At 42.8% G+C, this 18545-nt stretch overlaps 1 protein-coding gene across 3 annotated transcripts; it reads left to right on the top strand.

Moving 5' to 3' along the window:
- Window positions 1-878: 878 nt before the first annotated feature.
- STX11 (syntaxin 11) lies at window positions 879-17016 on the top strand. Of its 3 annotated transcripts, XM_075036821.1 has the most exons (4): window positions 879-981; window positions 10531-10668; window positions 10790-10994; window positions 13978-17016. In XM_075036821.1, the coding sequence occupies exon 4, from the start codon at window positions 13983-13985 to the stop codon at window positions 14847-14849; it is 867 nt and encodes a 288-aa protein (XP_074892922.1). In that variant the 5' UTR covers window positions 879-981; window positions 10531-10668; window positions 10790-10994; window positions 13978-13982; the 3' UTR covers window positions 14850-17016. The 3 variants fall into 3 exon arrangements, with proteins under 3 accessions (XP_074892922.1, XP_074892924.1, XP_074892923.1); XM_075036823.1 differs by lacking the exon at window positions 10531-10668 and having other exon boundaries at window positions 886-971; XM_075036822.1 differs by lacking the exon at window positions 10531-10668 and having other exon boundaries at window positions 944-981.
- The last annotated feature ends 1529 nt before the right edge of the window (window positions 17017-18545 follow it).

The raw sequence follows: 18545 nt of genomic DNA, 5'->3' as shown, positions 1-18545 counted from the left end.
CCCCACATAAATGTCCAAGGCATTCAATAAAAGCAAAAAACTTCCTATCTCATAAAGACTTGAACAACGTCTATAACTACTTGTGTGGCTTATTAAAAGTGTATTAAAAACTGTGTGACCAAAGTTTTGTTGCTGGGGTTTTTTTAAGTTAGAATGATGGGGAAGGTGTTTTTTTTCCCAGGAATGGTAAAAGTTATCAGAGTCGAAGTCACCACCTCGAAACGGGCTAAATTAAGAGCGGGACAAGGAGGAGGAGGAGGAGGAGGAGGAGGAGGAGGAGGAGGAGGAGGAGGAGGAGAGGGACGGCGCCCAGCCCCAGCTCTCTCCTCAGGCGCCGTACGCTCCCTCGGTTTCAGCTCCCTGTCCGCCCCGGGGTCTCGCCGCCCCCCCCAAACCGCCGCCCCCCCCGCAGGCAGTCGGAAAGCCCCCGCTGCCCGGGGGGGAGGCGAGGGCTGGAAAGGGCAGGGGCGGCCATGGGGAAACGGGCAACCTCAGCCCACCCACGCTTCCCAGCACCCGCGGGGCGGACTTTCCCCCCGCTAGGGAGTGGTGCGAGCCGAGGGCCGCCCCGGGGGGACGCAGGAGGAGGAGGAAGATGAGGAGGAGGAGGAGGAGGAAGAGGAGGAGGAGGAGGAGGAGGAGGAGGAGGAGGAGGAGGAGGAGGAGGAAGGGGCACGGCGCGCGGCCCCTGCGGCCGCCCCCTCCATCCGCCCCTCGACGGCCGTGACTGACAGCCCGCCAGGGGCGGGGCGACGCTATGCAAATCACCCCCCCTCTCGCAGCCAATAGGCGGGTGAGCCGAGCGGCGGGGCGGGACGCCAGGCGGGGACGAGCGCTTGCCTCGACGGCGCGGCCGCTGAGGCGGCAGCGGCGGCGCCGGGAGCGGCGCGGGTGAGGCGGGCCGGGACCGGCCGGGCTGTCGTGCCCTGTCCTGTTCTGTCGTGCCCTGTCGTGCCCTGTCCTGTTCTGTCGTGCCCGGGGGTGAGTACCTGCCGGGGTGGGGGAGGACGAGATGGCGCTTTCCTCGGGGAAGCGGCCGGGCTGGGCTCCTTCACCGCGGGCATGTCGCCGTCGGCTCCCGGGACGGGAGGCCGACCGGGTCCCCGGCCACCGACCCGACCCGGAGCTGCTTCGGGACACCGGGCCGGGTGCTGGGCTCCGGCGGGGGCGGTCAGCCCGTCCCTGCCTTTCCCCTGCTGTCGAGGGGAGTCCCGGTGCGCGGCCGGTGCCCCGCCGGCAAGGCGGGAAGAGCCGCGGGGGTTTCGGAGCGGTTTGCACCTCGGTTTGGGGTCAGGGTAAACGAAACTGCCCCGTTTGAGGCGGGGAGGGTGGCGGGAGAGTCTGAAGCATGGACGGCAGGGGATGGGGACCGGGGTTTTGGGTCCGGAGGTGCCTCGGCTGCCTTCGGGTACGTCTGGTTCCACAAAAGGGGCAAAAGGGGTGGCCGGGCTTTTCGCGGGGCGAGGGACAACCAGAGGCGCTTTCGGATACGAGACTCCTCGTCCAGTGCCAGTGGTGTCTGCGTTTCTAGCTGCCTTGTTTGTCTGGCTTAACGAGTATTAACATTTCATTCATCATGCTCATATGTGGTTATGAATACGCTCGTATGCGGTTATGAACTGCACCAGAGCAGATTTTGTAGAAAACTTTTTTATATACAAAATATAACAGCTTTTACTCCTTTCTTGGGCATCATCATGGCCAAGCCTGCGAGTGGGTGCAAAAGTTGGTGTTCTTTGATTGCTTCCTATTAATTGATACTCGTTTCCTTTCTGCCAAGAAGAATTAGTAGTCGTGTATGTCTGAGATAACTGCATGTAACTGTGTGATACCGGGAAAGGAAATGACTAGAAGAATAACACTGGCCTAAAACAGACATTCACACTTCTTGTTCCTGTTCTTTAGATGGTATTTTAGGAACCGTTTTTTTAGCTGTCAGGGATCAAAATGGCAATATATGACTTTTTAAGATGAGAATACAATTTGAAGGATGCTCCTTTCTTACCAATGGTGTTACTTGCTGTTCAAATAGTTTTATATGGAAGTGGTGAGACTACAAGATGAGCGTAACTTTTTTTTTTTTTATTCAAAACAGACCAAAGCTCTAGCAGACGAACAGATGAAAGGTCATCCTTAAGAAAGGATGGTTTAGATGCCCAGCGCCTCTGACGACCTTTTTCTCACCTTATTTTTTTTCACTGACTGCCTTGTATGACCACTGCTCTGAAACTGAAATTGCATGTTAAGTCATATGGCAAATCTATCGGGTGTTTTGGCCGAGACTTAAAACTGCAAGTTAACCTCTGTTGTCATAAGAGATCTTCATGAACAAACTAAGCACAGTACCTAAGATCCCTTGAGACATTAAAATGGGTATAATGTGATAACGGTATCTTCTGGGCACTGCAGATAAACATGATGCTATGGAACACAGCTGCATATTATATCACAGTCTTGGAGATTTTGGGTGCTGTGGGGTTAGGCTCCAGGTCTAACACCTTCCATTATATTATGACAGTAACCAATATCTGCTGCAAAAGGAGAAATGGTAGTCGCTGCTGGTGCAGAAATAATAGAGAGAAGAGAAACTACTGGGTGAAAGGAGTCACCCAGATTGCTCCCCAGCATGGGCAGCGGGACTGTGCTCGCCTGTGCTTGCACGTACACTGTGCTGGACATACAGTGAGACCAGGAGCAAGGGCACTGAACAAATCATGGAAATGCAGGGCCATGGGGAGACTGTAAGACATCACCTAATCCATTCCGTGCATTGTTGCAGTGCACCTAAACCAGACCTGAGAGGGGTTTCTGTAGCCTCTCTATCCTCTGAGGAAGAGGGTCCCACAGTGCTCCCACAGAAAAATGGCCGGATTTTCAGCTAGTCACAGCTAGTTCAACATAGATCTCATGCATGAAACAAATGGATTACTTTGTGTGTTTCCAATGTCAACACAGGGAACAAACTGATTGTTGCTCTTTTTATAAACTCCTTTTATACATTGGAGTGCTGTGTCTCTCTCCCTGGTCTTCTGCATGAAATGAACATAATTCCTTCAACTGTTCTTCCTCCAGGGCTGTATTTTCTAAACCGTTTGGAGTCAATTCTCAGTACACTCTGACTTTCCTAGTGTGAGTACAGGATGTACTATTCCGACTGAGGCCCTACCTATGCCAAGCAGAGTAAAACCAGTCCTTCCCATGCCATCTCTCATACAAGACATGGCTTTTTTTACAATGGCATTATATTGTGGACTTGGTTTTTAGCTTGCAATCTGCTATAGCCCCACCAATGTTCTCTTGCTACCAAACTAGGTGTTTCCTACTTTCCATCTGTGCGAATAATTTCTTCTAAATGTACCATACCAGGCTCGTCTCTGTTGAATTTCCCTTTATTTTTGCCAGTACTTCTCTTACTTGCCAAGGTCATCTTAAATTCTCATCATTTCTCCTCCCCTCTGCCACCAAACACTCACTTGCACTCCCTTCCAGTTCTGTGTCACCTGGAGACTGTACAGGCTCATGTTTGGTTCCACTCTCCAAGCTGCTAATGGAAAATACGGATAACCTCCGAGTATGGCAGAAACCCATCATAATGTTGGCCTATTCAAAACCAGTTCTGATGAGAGAAGACAACTGCTGTGTCAAGTATGAAGGTGCTGGATCAGATATATTTTCCATTATCTTTTATCTGGTCCATCAATTTTCTTTGATTCTTTGGTCATCCCTGTAGTGCAGGGATGACAAAGCACAGTGCAGAAATTACTAAGGCAATGTTAATTTGAGCTAACGAACTCATCTCAGCACCAAATGCAGGGTTCCCACTTTTACGCAGTTTTGTAGAGAAGCCACTTCTGCTTACACTTGCATTTTGGGCTGCCCTCCAGGACGTGGTCCCCACACGAGCCATCTCTGGTGAGGAACATCATTCCCAGGGAGCGGCAGCAATGCTCCTGCCTAGGGCTGGCTCCTGGGAACCCCCTCTTGGGGAGTGGGACGGGGGGGGGGGCCCTGCTGGAGGGGAGCAATGCAGTTCAGTTTCTACATCTGTGTTGATAGCTTTTGCCGATTGTGTCAAGCGTCTTGGTATTTCATCTAGCCTATCGCACAAATTGTTTGGCTCTTCTCAGCTAGACCACATTTCTGTAGTTTATCACAGAGGGGATGATGTCACATATCTTGACTTCAGAAGGCTTATCACAGTTAACCCGTTAATTGCCAAGATAATTCTTGACAAACTCACATTCACAAAAGCCAAGAAAGTACTAAATGTTCCAGCTTTTCTTGCGCTGCCCTTCCTCTGTGCTCTATTTGTGTTAATGATAAATCACTTATTTTTGAAAGCAAGAATAAAGCTTGCTTGAGCTTCGGATATGCCCAGTCAGGAACAGATTCTCTAAGTACCACTGGCCCATGTGTCCCTAATTACATCTATATCTTGTCTCAACTTCACTGGTACTTTGAACAGGGCTGTGAACACCCATGGGCTGCTAAGTAGTGTAGAGTGACTGCCATAAAGCCTGCCAGCACCTGACATGTCCTGGGGCTGAGGCTCTGGGTATACATGTGTGGCTGTGGGGGTTATTTCCTGACTGAAACTATTTTGGTCCAGTTACAGTTGTGTAGATTTTGCAGTAGGACCCAGAACTGAGCCTCACGTGTACTGGCCAACATGAACAAACACCCTGTATTTAACCTTAAAGGGATTTTTTAAGGAGTACTTGATCTCAGATTCTAACACTGTATTACAAGCTTTAAATATATGTGTATTTTAAAAAGTAATGCTGTTGTGCTAATTTAAAATTGTCTGCAGAATATGTTGCTTCTGACTGATGATCACGTGCAACCTCATATTTCTACTCGGATGCCAACATAATGTCTTAATCACTTATAAATACCACTGTGAGGTAGCAATAGTAGTTATATAAATGGGGTATGTACGTAGCTATTTCACTGAGCCAATGTGTTTCAGGGAAGCCGAGGTAATTAATTAGATAATGTATATACTCATGGCAACGTAGCGACAGCACTGCCTGCGAGTGCGTTGTCTGATTTCCTTGCGCATGACTCATAACGATGCTGAGCTGTAGTAATTGCCAAGAAATGCATGGATGGCTGTCTCACTGTTTATGTTAGTGATATGGTTCTGTCTTAACTAATTGCCAAGCTGGTGGAGGTACAGTTCACGCTCCCCTTGTCTCCATCTAGGCCAGTTTTACCTGAAGACCTTGGTGTTACCTATGGCAGGAAGGACGGGCACGCTGCAGTAGTCAGCCTGCAGTGCGCTGCGTGTACTGAAAAGCACTGAATGGAGAGTGATGGTGGGATTGTTTTTCTTCCCCTTGGATAAAATTCTATCCTGTGCATGTTCATTTACTCTTTATAATGGCACTCTGTTTTTAGCAAGCTGTTAAAGCTGATTGGAATTAGCTGGCAGGTGTCAAGGATTCGGCAGGTTTTCAGTATCTGCAGTTGCTAACTATATATTCTGTTCCTAGCATCCTTAGGAAAAGGAAGGGGCTAAGTTTGGGGGTTGCATTAGCCTTTCCTGTCCTTAACTTCCATTTGTATACAGAAGCATGAGGACTGCTGGAGAGGGTTCCCAAATTGGGGAGGGGGTTCAAACAATGCACATGAAGACTTAACACTTCAATGGGCCATGTAGTGAAGATGGAGAAACTTTTTTTTGTCTACAGCCCTGGTACAGGCACACCCCCCCAGCCAAACAAACACAAATCTAGTTACACTTGCTCATTAGTGTGAGTTGTGAGAAAAATGTCAAGAGATACTAAGAATCCATTTTATTGTCTAGCCAGGATTGAAAATTTGTCAGTGGTGATCCCCAGCTCTCCAGTGAAAATTTAGACAACCCAGTAAGTAGTAGCAGTCAACCTATGTGCAAAAAGCTGTCCTCTCCAATGCAAGAATAATGTTTACTTAGCACATGCTACTGTGTAGTAACAAGTTAAAACTTCAGATTATTTTGTCTGTCTTATCATAAATATGTGAAAAATGCAATGCATATTATGTGTGCACTTAATGCATGCTAGCAGCTTCTCCTAGTTTTGATACTGATGTCTGGAAAACCTGATAACTAGTCTATGGAAAACACCAAGATGGTTAACTTTATTGAATACGTCTGGGAAGTATGAGGTGCACCCTAGATCCTTGAATTTGTAATATGCTGTTGTACAAAAATTGAGAGTTACTTTACCTTGAAGAGACTGAATACTGGTAAAGACACTGGGATAAGTCAAAGAGGACCCTCCAAAGCTATCAGTATTCAAGCAATTATTGCCTCATTACTTGAAGTTAGAGGCAACAAACTATTTGAATGTTAATTTTTTCCCCCTAGGCCTTTCCTAGCCTTTATGGTAGGAAAGGAACCACTGGAGACTTGGAGATTCTGACAGCTGCAGAAATAGCCTGCAAAGAATAGGAGCCATCCCTGCTTCTCTGAATATATCGACTTGTAATAAATAACTTGTTCCAATACAAACAGAGAAGTTGACACTTCATGCAAGCTTTTGGAAAAAAAACTGCCCTGAGACATTTGCAACTGCATGCGCTTCTCACTAGGGTATTGAAAGTATTAAAAGAGGTGTTCTGCTGTACACAGGCTTTGACTACAATATAAAGTGGGTGGTGTCTAAGAGTCTTCAGATATATTTGTGGCTTCTTGCTGGATTTCTGTAGCTTTATAACTGGTATTCTGGGTTAACTGGTGTATTTTCAATCCTGAATATGTTTTTTCTATTTTTAAACATTGCCCAATCCAAGAAACTCCAGAGAAGATAACTTCCTTTCAGTGAGGCCACAGAAAGATTTTGAAATGCTGATCTCTGTCATAGTTGTTAATATTGGAGTTAATATACAGATATGATCTTAAAACTGCTCCAGAAGGCAAGCTGTCCTATCATTAGATTATGATTTTTGGTGTTTCCTTGAGCTCTTATAGATGAGAAGGAAGGAAAAAGAAGAGTGATTTGAGAAATTAAAGCCTGCTGTTCCACCAGTGATGGACATGATTGGGGAGATGGGGAATTTGGTCTGAAAGGATGACTAGCACTGTGCTATGAGTCAATTAGAAGATCTTTTGGAAAGAGGAAAACCTATTGTAAACAACAGTCTGTTTTCCAAATGAAATAATTTTGTCAAATCTATTATTGGACAACAGATGCCAGGCAAAATTATTAAATGTGGTCTAAGACAGTTGTTTCCAAGACAGAAAGATACTAGAAAACTGTGATTAAATCTGAGACTCCAACTCTTTAATTGAAAGGCTTCGGCTGCATTTAACCCTTCTTTTATCTATACATGACTGTAGCGTTTGCTACATATCAAGGTGCCATGCTTAGATCACTGGTCGGCCCGGACCAGGGAAAGAGACAGATAACACACACAGTGTGAGCGCCAACTTCCCCTTTTATTGCACAGTTAATTCCTTTTATACTAACAAGGGGAGGCGGGATTACAGGTACATCACAAGGCTGCAACTAACCCTCTAACTTTCCGTGACATCGCGAGATCTTCCGAACGCCGAACCCTACACATGACTTGCATTTTTGTGCAACAGCAGCACACTATTTGCCTTGTAATGGAGCGTGTTCGACTCAACCAGTCCATCTGAGTGGATTTCCATCAATACTGCATCCTCTACAAGCAGTATGGGAAGATACTGGAATGTGCTGACGCACGCTTGGCTATGAAGCAATTCTGCCTGGGAGTAGGTTATTTCCTAATTGTTCACCACTTGTTTTCTTGAGTCACATCTATTCTGTGTCATGCAACCAAGAGTACATGTCATTCAGAGACAGGATGAGCCACACGGGTTCATAGTGGAGCACAAAAGGACTTCTACCTTCTGAGGGAGAGAAGAACTGCTGATAGAAACGAATTTTAACTGGCTTGTTTTGAAATATCTGTTGTTCCTCAAACAGGCCACTTCAACTGAAGTCAAAGCTTCATCTTGTAAGGCCCTACTCAAGGCTAAAAAGATTACTGACTAGACTTTGGGTATCCACAAGCTAGTATTAACTAGCAGCTGCCTTTGATGAATGCTGTAAAAATTAAAAATGTACACTGGCTTCCTTCCCAGCTCCTGGTGACGAAATATGGATGCTGTGCTGAAACTGCTGCTTTATTTCACCGTTTGTCCCCAAACTCAGTGATGTGGATATACAAATGCTAAAGCTGAAATAGATAGAGGTGTGCAGCTCATTTGTTTCTATAGAAATAACTTTTCATCCTTAAGTTATTTTTATGTAGGTGACAGGCTGCAGAACATTAGCACAGCAATGGAAATATGCTGTGTAGGACTCCTGTTTGTTTGTATATGGGGCTAACAGACAGGGGGTTTATGTGTATGCACAGTTTTTGATTTTCAGAGTGAATTTCCTTTCCTGTCTGAAATCCCATGTCATGCAGAGTTGTGTGGGGCTGCAGTCTTTACTGCACCAGGACAGCTTGCGTCTTTCTCAGGCATCATGGGAAAGCTAGTCATTGTGGTGATTAATACCAAGAAGTAGCATGCTAACATGAAGAGATGAGCACTGAACGTGTCCTCAGCTGACTGTACTTGGTGGGTATCTGGCTTCAAATTTGTAACCTCTGCAGTCATTACCTGGCCTGTACTTCCTGTGTGCGTGAGTGTGTGTTTTGGTGTTACACACCATGACGGACTGCAGGAGGAACTTCATTTTTACAAGGACAGATTTATCTAGCCCAAAAATACAAACATGGAAGTACATGTTCCAGTTTGAATATACACAGTATTTTAGAAGAAAATAAAACTGACAGCTAATCTATTAAAATGCACACTGTTAGAATTAAGGTATTTATACTCTTGGGGCTGTTACTCCAGAGTAGTTGGTGTCTTGATATTCTCATATGTTAGAACTATCTTAAATAAACCCACGCAAGTACTTGAATATATTTAGCACTCATGTTCAAATTAGTGAACTTTTGACCTAAGGCTGAGTACTGGAACAATTTAGACTGGACCTTTGGAGGTTGTCTAATCCAGCCCTCCTCCAAAGACACACAGGTGGTTCAGGTTGCTGAGCGCCATGTCCAGTAGAGTTTTGAATATCTTCTATGCAGATTCCAAAACTTCTCTGGACATCTTTTCCAGTGTTTCTGAAAGATGTATTTTTTTCCTTTTTTTCCTGCTCTACTATCTGGCTGGCTTTTCCCTCATTTCCACTTGGGTCTCTTGCCCCTTTTGCTGTTGCTGCGCATCTTCATGAAGGGTCTACCCGTGCATGATGCAGTTGGTGACAGCAACAAGATCTCCCTTGAGCTTCCTGCTTTCCAGGCTGAACGTTCCCAGCTCTCTCAGCCTCTCCTCATATATCAGGTGCTCCAGCACCTCTGACCGTCCATCTTGGTGGCCTCCCCAGTGTGTCCATGTCTCTTGCACTGGTGAGCCCTGGCACCAACACAGCTGTCCAGATGTGGACTCTCAAGTGTCAGATGGGGGGGGGGGGGTATTGTCACTTCCCTCGACCACCTTTGCTACATCAGCCCAGGATTCTGTCGGCCCCCTTTTGCCACAAGGGTGCATTGCTGACTCATGTTCAACTTGATGTCCGCCACCACACCCAGGTGCTGTTCTGCAGAGCTGCTTGCTAGCCAGGGAGCCCACCTTATACTGCTGCACCAGGCCCTCTATTCAGGGAGGGATTGCTGCTCATTTTAAAGAATGTGTGCTGAGGCTATCCCTAACAACTAGTAATGTACTATGTATTAATATATTGTTGTTTTAATTACAAACAATGCTACCGTCATGTAAGTAGATGCAAACTTCCCTGAGTAACAACAGCACCTGATAAAGGAGATAAATTTTTCTAAATACTGATTCGTTAAGCTGACATTTTTCAAATGGCTGTTCCCCCCTGCTCTCCCATGCTTGTTTGTTCATTTGTTTCAGCTCTTTAGTGTCAGTTCTGCCCCTGACACTACCAAAGGAATGCTTGGAAGTTATTGTCCTCTCTTGGGAAGATCTGGTTCCCCTTTGTTTGAAATGGGAATTTGAAATGGGGAAAGACCTCTGTGGTGGCGTTGCATTCGAGCCTGCTGTTTTCCTTATGTAAACCTCCTAAAATTTTGCCAAATTGTGAGTTTCTCAAAGCAGCAGTTTGCAAATGCCCCAAATAAATTTACTGGGTTCCTTGAGCAAAAGGTGCTCAAGAAAGCTGAAACCTAAACATTTTTTTGAACCTCACAGATATCTTTGGCCAAATATTACAAATGCTAACCTGCAGAGTTAATTGTGCATGCTCTTGCATAAAGCTGAATAGGCGTCCTCTGCAATTTGTGGTGTTTGTGGCCTAATATGATGCTGAAATACAGGCAGAAAGTCATTCTCTTCCTGTCCTCCATCCTGTCCAGGCACTGTATGTAGATAAGGAAGAGCATCTTGCAAATGTGAAGATGAAGTAGGAAGCAGGCTAGGTGATGTACTTTAGAAACAGAGAGAAAAAGACAGGACTCAGGGAAAATGAAAGATGTCAAAAATCCCTAATTTTGCAGGACTCTGAAGTCAGGCTTGAAGAGATGGCATCGTTTGTTAGGACAAAAGTGCGATCACTTTAGCTGTGGAGCCATTACCCTGATGCGTATGGATCCTCAATGCAGAGTTAAAAGATCCTCACGTTGATCACCTTGAATGTAAGTTTGGTATGCAGTTTAAAATAATGTAGGCTTTTAGAGCTAGGCACTCAGAAACTGGGAAACCCCAGGTTGAAGATTGTCAGCGCAACTGTAATTTGATCCCTCTGTTCACTTTTAGAATTGGATTCTACTGGATCTACTGGATCACGGAGATCGTGGGTGATGCTGTACATATCATTGGAGATGAGCTTCTCACAAGTGGCCTCGATCCATGTGTTCATTCACTGATGTCCGGCTTGTTACTTCGTGATCTTACTCAGCAAAGTGCCCAAGGCTTGCAGCAGTGACCGAAGTCAGAAGGAGCTGACTTCTGAATGTACCAGGTACACAAAACTGTGCTTCAGGTGTCTCAAGTGGGCATCGTTACTCATCAAGAGTGATAGTGTTGTCCTTAATCACTCTAAGCTGAAACCTGTGGCTGTGGATGGGGCTGTTAGATCCGCCCTCCCCCAAAAAGACTGTTACAAGTCTAAGGAGCTTTCTAGGGATTTCACAAGAGAAATCCATAAGGAAATTAACAGTAGTAACATCGTAAATGAGATATCTGTCCATGAACTGAATGATAAATATTAAATTTTAGGTTGCACAACTTTTATTTGGCCTATACAGACTGTAGGCAGAGACTTGGTGGAAGTGATAAGACATAGGCCAGTGTTTAACTGCATGATCTTCCTGTGTGTAGGCAACAATATTTTTACAGAGATGCTGCAGAATTAGTATACACATGAACTTACTACAGCATTAGTATTTTCATGTTGTGAATTACCGTGTATTTACTTCTCCATTTCTCCCTATTTTTATTTTATGTAACACCTTAAAATTGTTGTGGGTGAGAAAGACAAATTGCAAGTTACACTTTTGAGTGTAGGGGGAAGGAAGGGTAGACCTATTCCTACAAACTGATAAGTTTATTACGCAGTTCTTACTCAGTGTGGTTTTCTGTTTGTGTTTTCTTTGTCAAGCACAAAAAATAAAACGTTATTCTTGTTGAGCCAGTTGCCAATCTGCTCTCTGTGGAAGGCTTATGAAGTTTAGTTTTTCTCAAGTTCAAGGAATTTTAAGCACAAAGGCAATGTAGTCCTGCACGCACATGATTTAGTTTACATGAATGTCACCTTGCTGCTGTGGATTGTCATTTTAAAGTCATAAAAAAACATTGTTTGCTGTTTCCAAATATAGATGGTAAACACAAAAAGGATAAACTGCTGAACACAACACATGACAGCTCAAGGATCAGACTAGAAGTGGGAGGATCACCAACTCTAGGGAAGCCAGTAAGAGTCAGGAATGCAGTCAGATGAGCAATGTAACTGGTTTTCAGAGCCATGTACACATTTCAGGTGCAAAGCATCTCAGAAACAGTGATTAGAAGAGATCTAATAATTCTGAGATTGCTAGATGCCTTTGTTCCCTTTCCACCATGCTGTCTAGAAAACGGTCCACTATTTCCAGACAGGAGGGGTAGATGTTCTCACTGTCCCAGTGCCTCTAGGCAAACTTGGCCATACAGTTTTAAAGCCAAGTAAACCTGACCTTTAAGCTGTACCACACTTTTTTTTTTTCCTTTTAGATGGGGATTTTTCATGTTGATGTTGTGGCATGAGGTGAAAGTCTTGATTTTATTATTGTTGAGGGAGGAGGTGGAAAACCTTTCATTTCCTAAAGCTTTCTCTGTATGATTGAGTTGAATCTATGTGGCTTATGTTTTAAATTCAAACAATCATCTTACATGTGTGGATTCCTGAATGAAAGCTCTTCTCTCAGGATGTTAAATGGACTTTATTTGTTTACATTGCTTGTAAAAGTATTGGTTTAAGTTGAAATTCACTTTTTTGCTTTAATGTAAATGTGATTCTAATCAGGACAGTTCTCAAGACCAGTATATACCCCCAATGAACTATATGAGCCCAAGAGGCTATGTCTGTGATGGAATCTTTCCCATCTCCTCCGTAGCATCTTTAACACATCCTACAATCCCATGAAATGGATTATAAACTTGCAGTTTTAATTCACATTAGATCTAGGCCTGTTATACTGGGTATGTATGCGTGACTTTTCTTAACCTGGGAGTAACTGATGATCCTGTGAAGGGATGTCTTGTTCATGGTGGATAGCATGTTTGTAAATGTTGTGAAGATACTTTAATTCCTGGAAAAACAAAAATGAATCCTCCAGACAGAGATCTGGAGATGTCCTGCTTGGTGCTGCTTCTTAACTTGGTTCTCTTTCTTATTAATTTAAATCAGGTCATGGGATGTACAGCTTCTGTGATGGAAAATTTTCAGCTTCCTGCTTGCTGTAACACTTGGTGCAGGGTTCTTGCTAAAGCTTTCAGATTTCACTTTCTGCAAAGACTTTATGTCTAGAGCTTCAAGTAAACAACATACTTAAAGGAGGCTTATGTTTTGTTACCACGTAACCGGTCTGTACAGATTACTCATTCTGTGGCTTTTTAATTAAATTTGTAGTTAAGTAGGCCTGAGACAAACACATAGAAAACAGATCCTGATCTGTAACAATGGTGTTACTTTATTCCTTCAGTGGGATATTTCCATCAAACAAAAAAGAAGGGTTGGATGGATGGTTTTACTTACAAAATGCTGCTATCGCTGTGTTATTTTGTTTGATGCCTGGTACGTATGGTCAATGATAGCATCTGCAGACCCTAAACTTGCCCTTTTTTTTTATTTTATATTTTTAATTCTGTCTCGATACTTTCCACACCATTTCTCAAAACTTTTCTTTCCCAACTGCATTGGTGAATGCCATTTCTGTTTCTGAGAGGCTTCCTACTCTTCTCCCAGGAAAAGCAAGCTTAGAATGACAGAGGACCTGTGACATTTAGGGCAGTTGATGTAATGAAGGGTCAAGATGTACAGATTTCTCTAGTGAGCAGCAGTGGGAAGCATTCAGTTATTAACGCATCTACACATACCAGTAGCTGAAGGCTTTCTATCATTTGCTCAAGAGTTTGGTTTTTTCTCCAAGTGAAAGACTGGCATTTTGGGGGGGTTGGGGATCGTCTTATTATTCTTTTGGATTTTCTTCAGGATTTGTTGTATTCTCTCTTGCATGTTTTTAGTTTCTAAGCTTTGTAGTTTCTAGAAGAGTGTTCTAGCACCAGAGTTTTGCATCTGAGATCCATCACTATATAAAATACCGTGAACAAATTTAAAATCTGGTATTTTGGGTTATTTTTGATGTAGTTATAACTATGATGTAGTTATTAGTTATGAACTTTCAATGCTTTTAAACCAATATTTTATTTACTTTAAAATTCTTTCCTCCTGTTCCTCTGTTTTACAGGCAGGATGAAAGACCGACTAAATGAGCTGCGTGAATTTGCCAGGTTACACAACCAACAGTTTTCTGATGGTGAGGAGGATGAAAATTCACCCCATGATGTTCTCCTTTATGAGACTGATTATGCCTTGGAAATTCTTCATAAAGACATACAGAACATTCGGACAGAAAATGACCACCTAAAAGAGGATGTCAAGCGGCTCAGAAAGCAAAACAGCCGCTTCCTTACTTCCATGCGCCGTCTTAGTAGCATCAAACGAGATACTAATTGTATTGCCAGAGACATCAAGGCCCGCGGAGAAAGCATCCACAGGAAACTCCAGATAATGAGAGATTTCAGTGAAGATGCGATAACAAAATATGGGGCTATGTCTGTCATTGCCAGGGTGGCGAAGAACCACTACGTTGACCTCATGCATGCATTTCAGGAAGCTATGTTTGAATACAATGAAACAGAGATGAACCAACGGGAGAACTGCAAGATTCGAATTCAGCGGCAGCTAGAGATCATGGGCAAAGATGTTTCTAGCAACCAGATTGAGGAGATGATTGAGCAAGGCAAGTGGGATGTCTTCTCTGAGAATCTCTTGTCGGATGTTAAGGGGGCTCGCTCAGCCTTGAATGAGATAGAGACACGTCATAAGGAGCTGGTGAAGTTAGAAGGACGCATTAAGGAAGTTCACGAGCTCTTTCTGCAGGTGGCCCTGCTAGTGGAGGAACAGGCGGACACCTTCGATGTCATTGAGATAAATATGCAAAATGTTGAGGACTATGTAGGAGAAGCTAAAGAGCAAGTGAAAAAAGCTTTGGAATACAGAAGAAAACACCCCTTCAGAACAATCCTCTGCTGCTGCTTATCCTGTTGCAGAAGGTGACTATCCCACTGAAGCTATCACCGAGCAACTCAAATGTCTTCAAAATCAGGCATTCTTTCCAGTGACTTCTCTGTAATGACAACCCCTATAAACGGGGGGGGGGAGCTATTTTGCAGTTGGTTTTGTTCATTGCCTTTTTTCCTAAATGTGCTGAAGGCTGTTCTATTTGAGAGCTCCTAGAAATGTTTATAAACTATTTTTAATCTATTTTTAATTGAAATGTACTCTGTTGCTGTAAGTAAAGGTGCAAGAAGGTCTCTGCAGTGATACTTGTTTCAAATAGGCAAGAAAGAGGAATGAATGATGGGCTGATAACTCAGCCTAGGGATGATGAGAAATTTCAAGAAATAACTTTATTCTTCTCAAAGTGAGTCTGCAGGCACTGCAGCCTTACCACCTGGGGTGACACAATACACCACAGAATCAGGAGGTTTCAATTTTAACTAGATTGGAGCCTGCTTGATGCAAATACTTGAACAGATTTTTGCTCCGTTCATTTGACAAAATACTGAGCCTGTTAGCAGGAGCAGGACACAGGAACTAGTTTCTATTTCAACTTGATTTCCACCTGTCATGAATCTTAACAGAAGTAACCGCACCTTAAATGATAGTATGCATGTTTTGCTCCATTCACAAATGGAGTAAGTGATTGCTTTTCTCCATTTTGAGTACCCGCAACTTTGTCAAGGTGGCTAGAAGCACTGCGACACTGACGCATCTCACTGGCTTTTGACTTCAGCCACTGTCTGTACTCTCAGTTTCAAAACTGCCATGCTTTTATGCTTCTAATATATTTTTCTGCCAATTAATACTTCAGCCAGAAGAGATGCATGCAGTGGCCTTCTGCAGAAACACCCATGAGAAGACAACAGTTGGGGAGTTGAGAAAGCATTTTAGGGTCTCCTGTGCTGGCACATAAACACAAGCAGTTTCAGTGGAAGGATTATCCTGTCAATAGACTTTTATTTTTTTATAAGCATTGATTGAATATGGATTTTTTAATATCTATTTTAAATAACATGAAGGATTAAATTTATTGACATGCAATTTTACCAGTGTACAAAAACTACGACTTTTCTCCCATTATTAGGAAATCTCCACCTGGGAAAGAAAATAGACATATTTCTTCAGTACACCTGAAGAAGAAAGAAAACAACATTTTAATGTCATTTCAGTGCTCTTTTCAAGCTTAAAAATAATCTCTCCTTTTGTGTAAGGGGAGTCTGCTGACAGTAGGTTTGGAATATGAGGAGGGAATACAAAATTTGCAGCCCTGGAAACCACTGAGCATTGTCAGTGAAGCATGTATTCATAAGGTCTGGGGAATGATTACAGCTCCTGCTTCTGGAGGTTTTCCAACTACAATATTTCTAGGTGGCTTCCTGATACACTGTGATCTATTGCTATCCTTTGAATTAATGCAGGACATTTTTTCAGAAGTTAGTGACTTTTTTAAAAAACTCTGATCCTATTTGTACCTATTTTAATAAATATATTGAAACATTTCAAGTGTTTTGCTTTTGGGATTTTTTCTCGGGAGGTGTGCATAGCCATCTTCCTGCACCAATTGCAATGAAACATTTCCCTTCTGATCTTTTCCACGCTAATTTTATATGTGAAAAAACACCCATACATTTCTTACTATTTATATTGATACAACAAAACAGCAAAATAAATTCAACTTCCAAGTGTTCATATCCTAGTGGGAAATGCTTCTTAGCCGGACAGGCTTTTTTTACACAAATAGAAGCTAAATGGATAACTCTTCTCAAAAACTGAAAGTCTCTTTTGCTGAAGAGCATGTCTGTGATAACACAGAAGAGTGAGGAACACCAATCTTCTAAACTAGAAGATACTTTGATATTCAGTGATGTCCTGATGAAATCAGAATTACACTTGCCTGAGGACCTCTCCAGCAACCCAATGCTCAAACTTGAAGTGGGAGAAAGGAGGGTGTTGAGCTGGCACCATTACCAGTAGCTTTGGTGCTACTCAAGAAAAGTCGCTTACTCCGTAGGTACTGCCATTCAAGGCAATGGAAATGTGCATTTGTAGAGAAATACCCTAAACCTCTGTGTGTCAGCATGTGGGCATAAATCAGTGAAGAACAGAATATGCATTTAATTTCATCTGCATATTCTTAGCACCCACCAGTGCTTTTGATAAAAATGTGTACATGGTTTTTTTGTTGGTTTCTTTTTTGCACATATGTATGTCTACAAATGGATTAAAAGATTTAATAAGAAAAACTGAAAGTGCAGAGTGTTTTACATTGAATCAGCAGCTCTGAATAGTTTCTTGCATTGTTAAAGTTTAGTTTAAAAGCTGCTGGACTAAACTGAGTTGGTGAAAGGAGATTAAACAATGCCTAAAAAAAAAGTCCTCCTAATATCTGTTGCCACAATAAATCAAATGTGTTGCATATTGAGATAGACTTCCCATAATTTTTCCTACAAAACCCATGAAAAATTAGTTTCATGCATTCTAAGATAATTCTCTACTGCAAGAAAAAATACAAATTTACGCTGGCAGTTCTGAGAGATCTTCATGATTTTGTTAGTAGAAATGCAAAGCTTATATTCAAATCTTTAGTCTGATTTGAGGCACGGGGAAGGAGAGAGCGAAAGCATGAAGAAAAAGGTAATTGGAGACCTTGTCTTTTGACTTAAGGCTGTTGCTGCAGGGAAGAAACTGAGAATCATTGAAACACCAGCTTGGGACCCTTTAAAACTACTTTAAAGTTGCATTGTGAATTAGAGGCACTTAAAAAATTACTTCCAGTAACTGAAGAAGTCATTCACTTCCTTGCAAGCATGTGTTCATTGCTTAATAGCATGGGGCTTTTCTATCCTTCAGTTGGGTAAGAACTCAAATTTTGCCAGCTCATGAACTTGCCTAGTCACAGTTAAAGACTTTTGAAAAAAACCTGATCACACTACGGATGCAAAGACACTCATGGCACACCGGATGAATGGAAGAAGATGATAAAAGTAGCTTGATAATATGTTAGCATTAGTAATAACAGAAGCCGCAGAATGGACATCTTCATGCTTGCTAAGGAAAGCTGCCTTTTCATTCTGAAAGTCAACAGGACTCCTGTGGAGATGTACGTAGCATATTCTATGGGGTTTTTTTCCTTTTCCTGATGTGACAAACCCTATAGCTGGGTTTGAGGGCAAAGGAGTTAAAAGGTGTGAGGGGCTGCTTTAGCTTTTAGGGTTGCTGGTACTTTGGTTTTGTTTCCTACTGAAAGCAGCAGAAGCTTCACAAAAAACCCCCTATGAATCTCAGAAAGGAAAACTGGCAACCAGGCACACCTTGCTCCTTCTTAAAATGTAAAAAAACATTGTATAAATATAAAAAGGAAAAAAAAAATCCCCTATTACAATATAATGTTTGGTATAGAACCCTGAACATCCTGCATATGTGTATGAGTCTCCATTTCATCTTTGGGGATTTTTTTGTTTGTTTGTTTTTTTTAGCATGGATTTCTTTTTAGAGAAATGGCAATCGAGCCCTTGCTACCTCCATGCGAAGGACTCAGACTATGGACGCACTTGAGCAGGCATGTCTCTGGTACATGTCTTGGGAGAAACTTCTAGAAAGTATAGCTCTTAGTTTAAGACCCAGGTATCTTTGTTTAAGAGGAGAAAGCCTGAGGCTGGACTAAGTAAGCTAAACTGCTGCTTTTCCAAT

The sequence above is a fragment of the Buteo buteo genome, chromosome 9 (assembly GCF_964188355.1).
Source record: "Buteo buteo chromosome 9, bButBut1.hap1.1, whole genome shotgun sequence".
Taxonomy (NCBI): domain Eukaryota; kingdom Metazoa; phylum Chordata; class Aves; order Accipitriformes; family Accipitridae; genus Buteo; species Buteo buteo.
The sequence above is the reverse complement of the archived record's forward strand: the minus strand, read 5'-3'. Positions and strand labels throughout refer to the sequence as shown.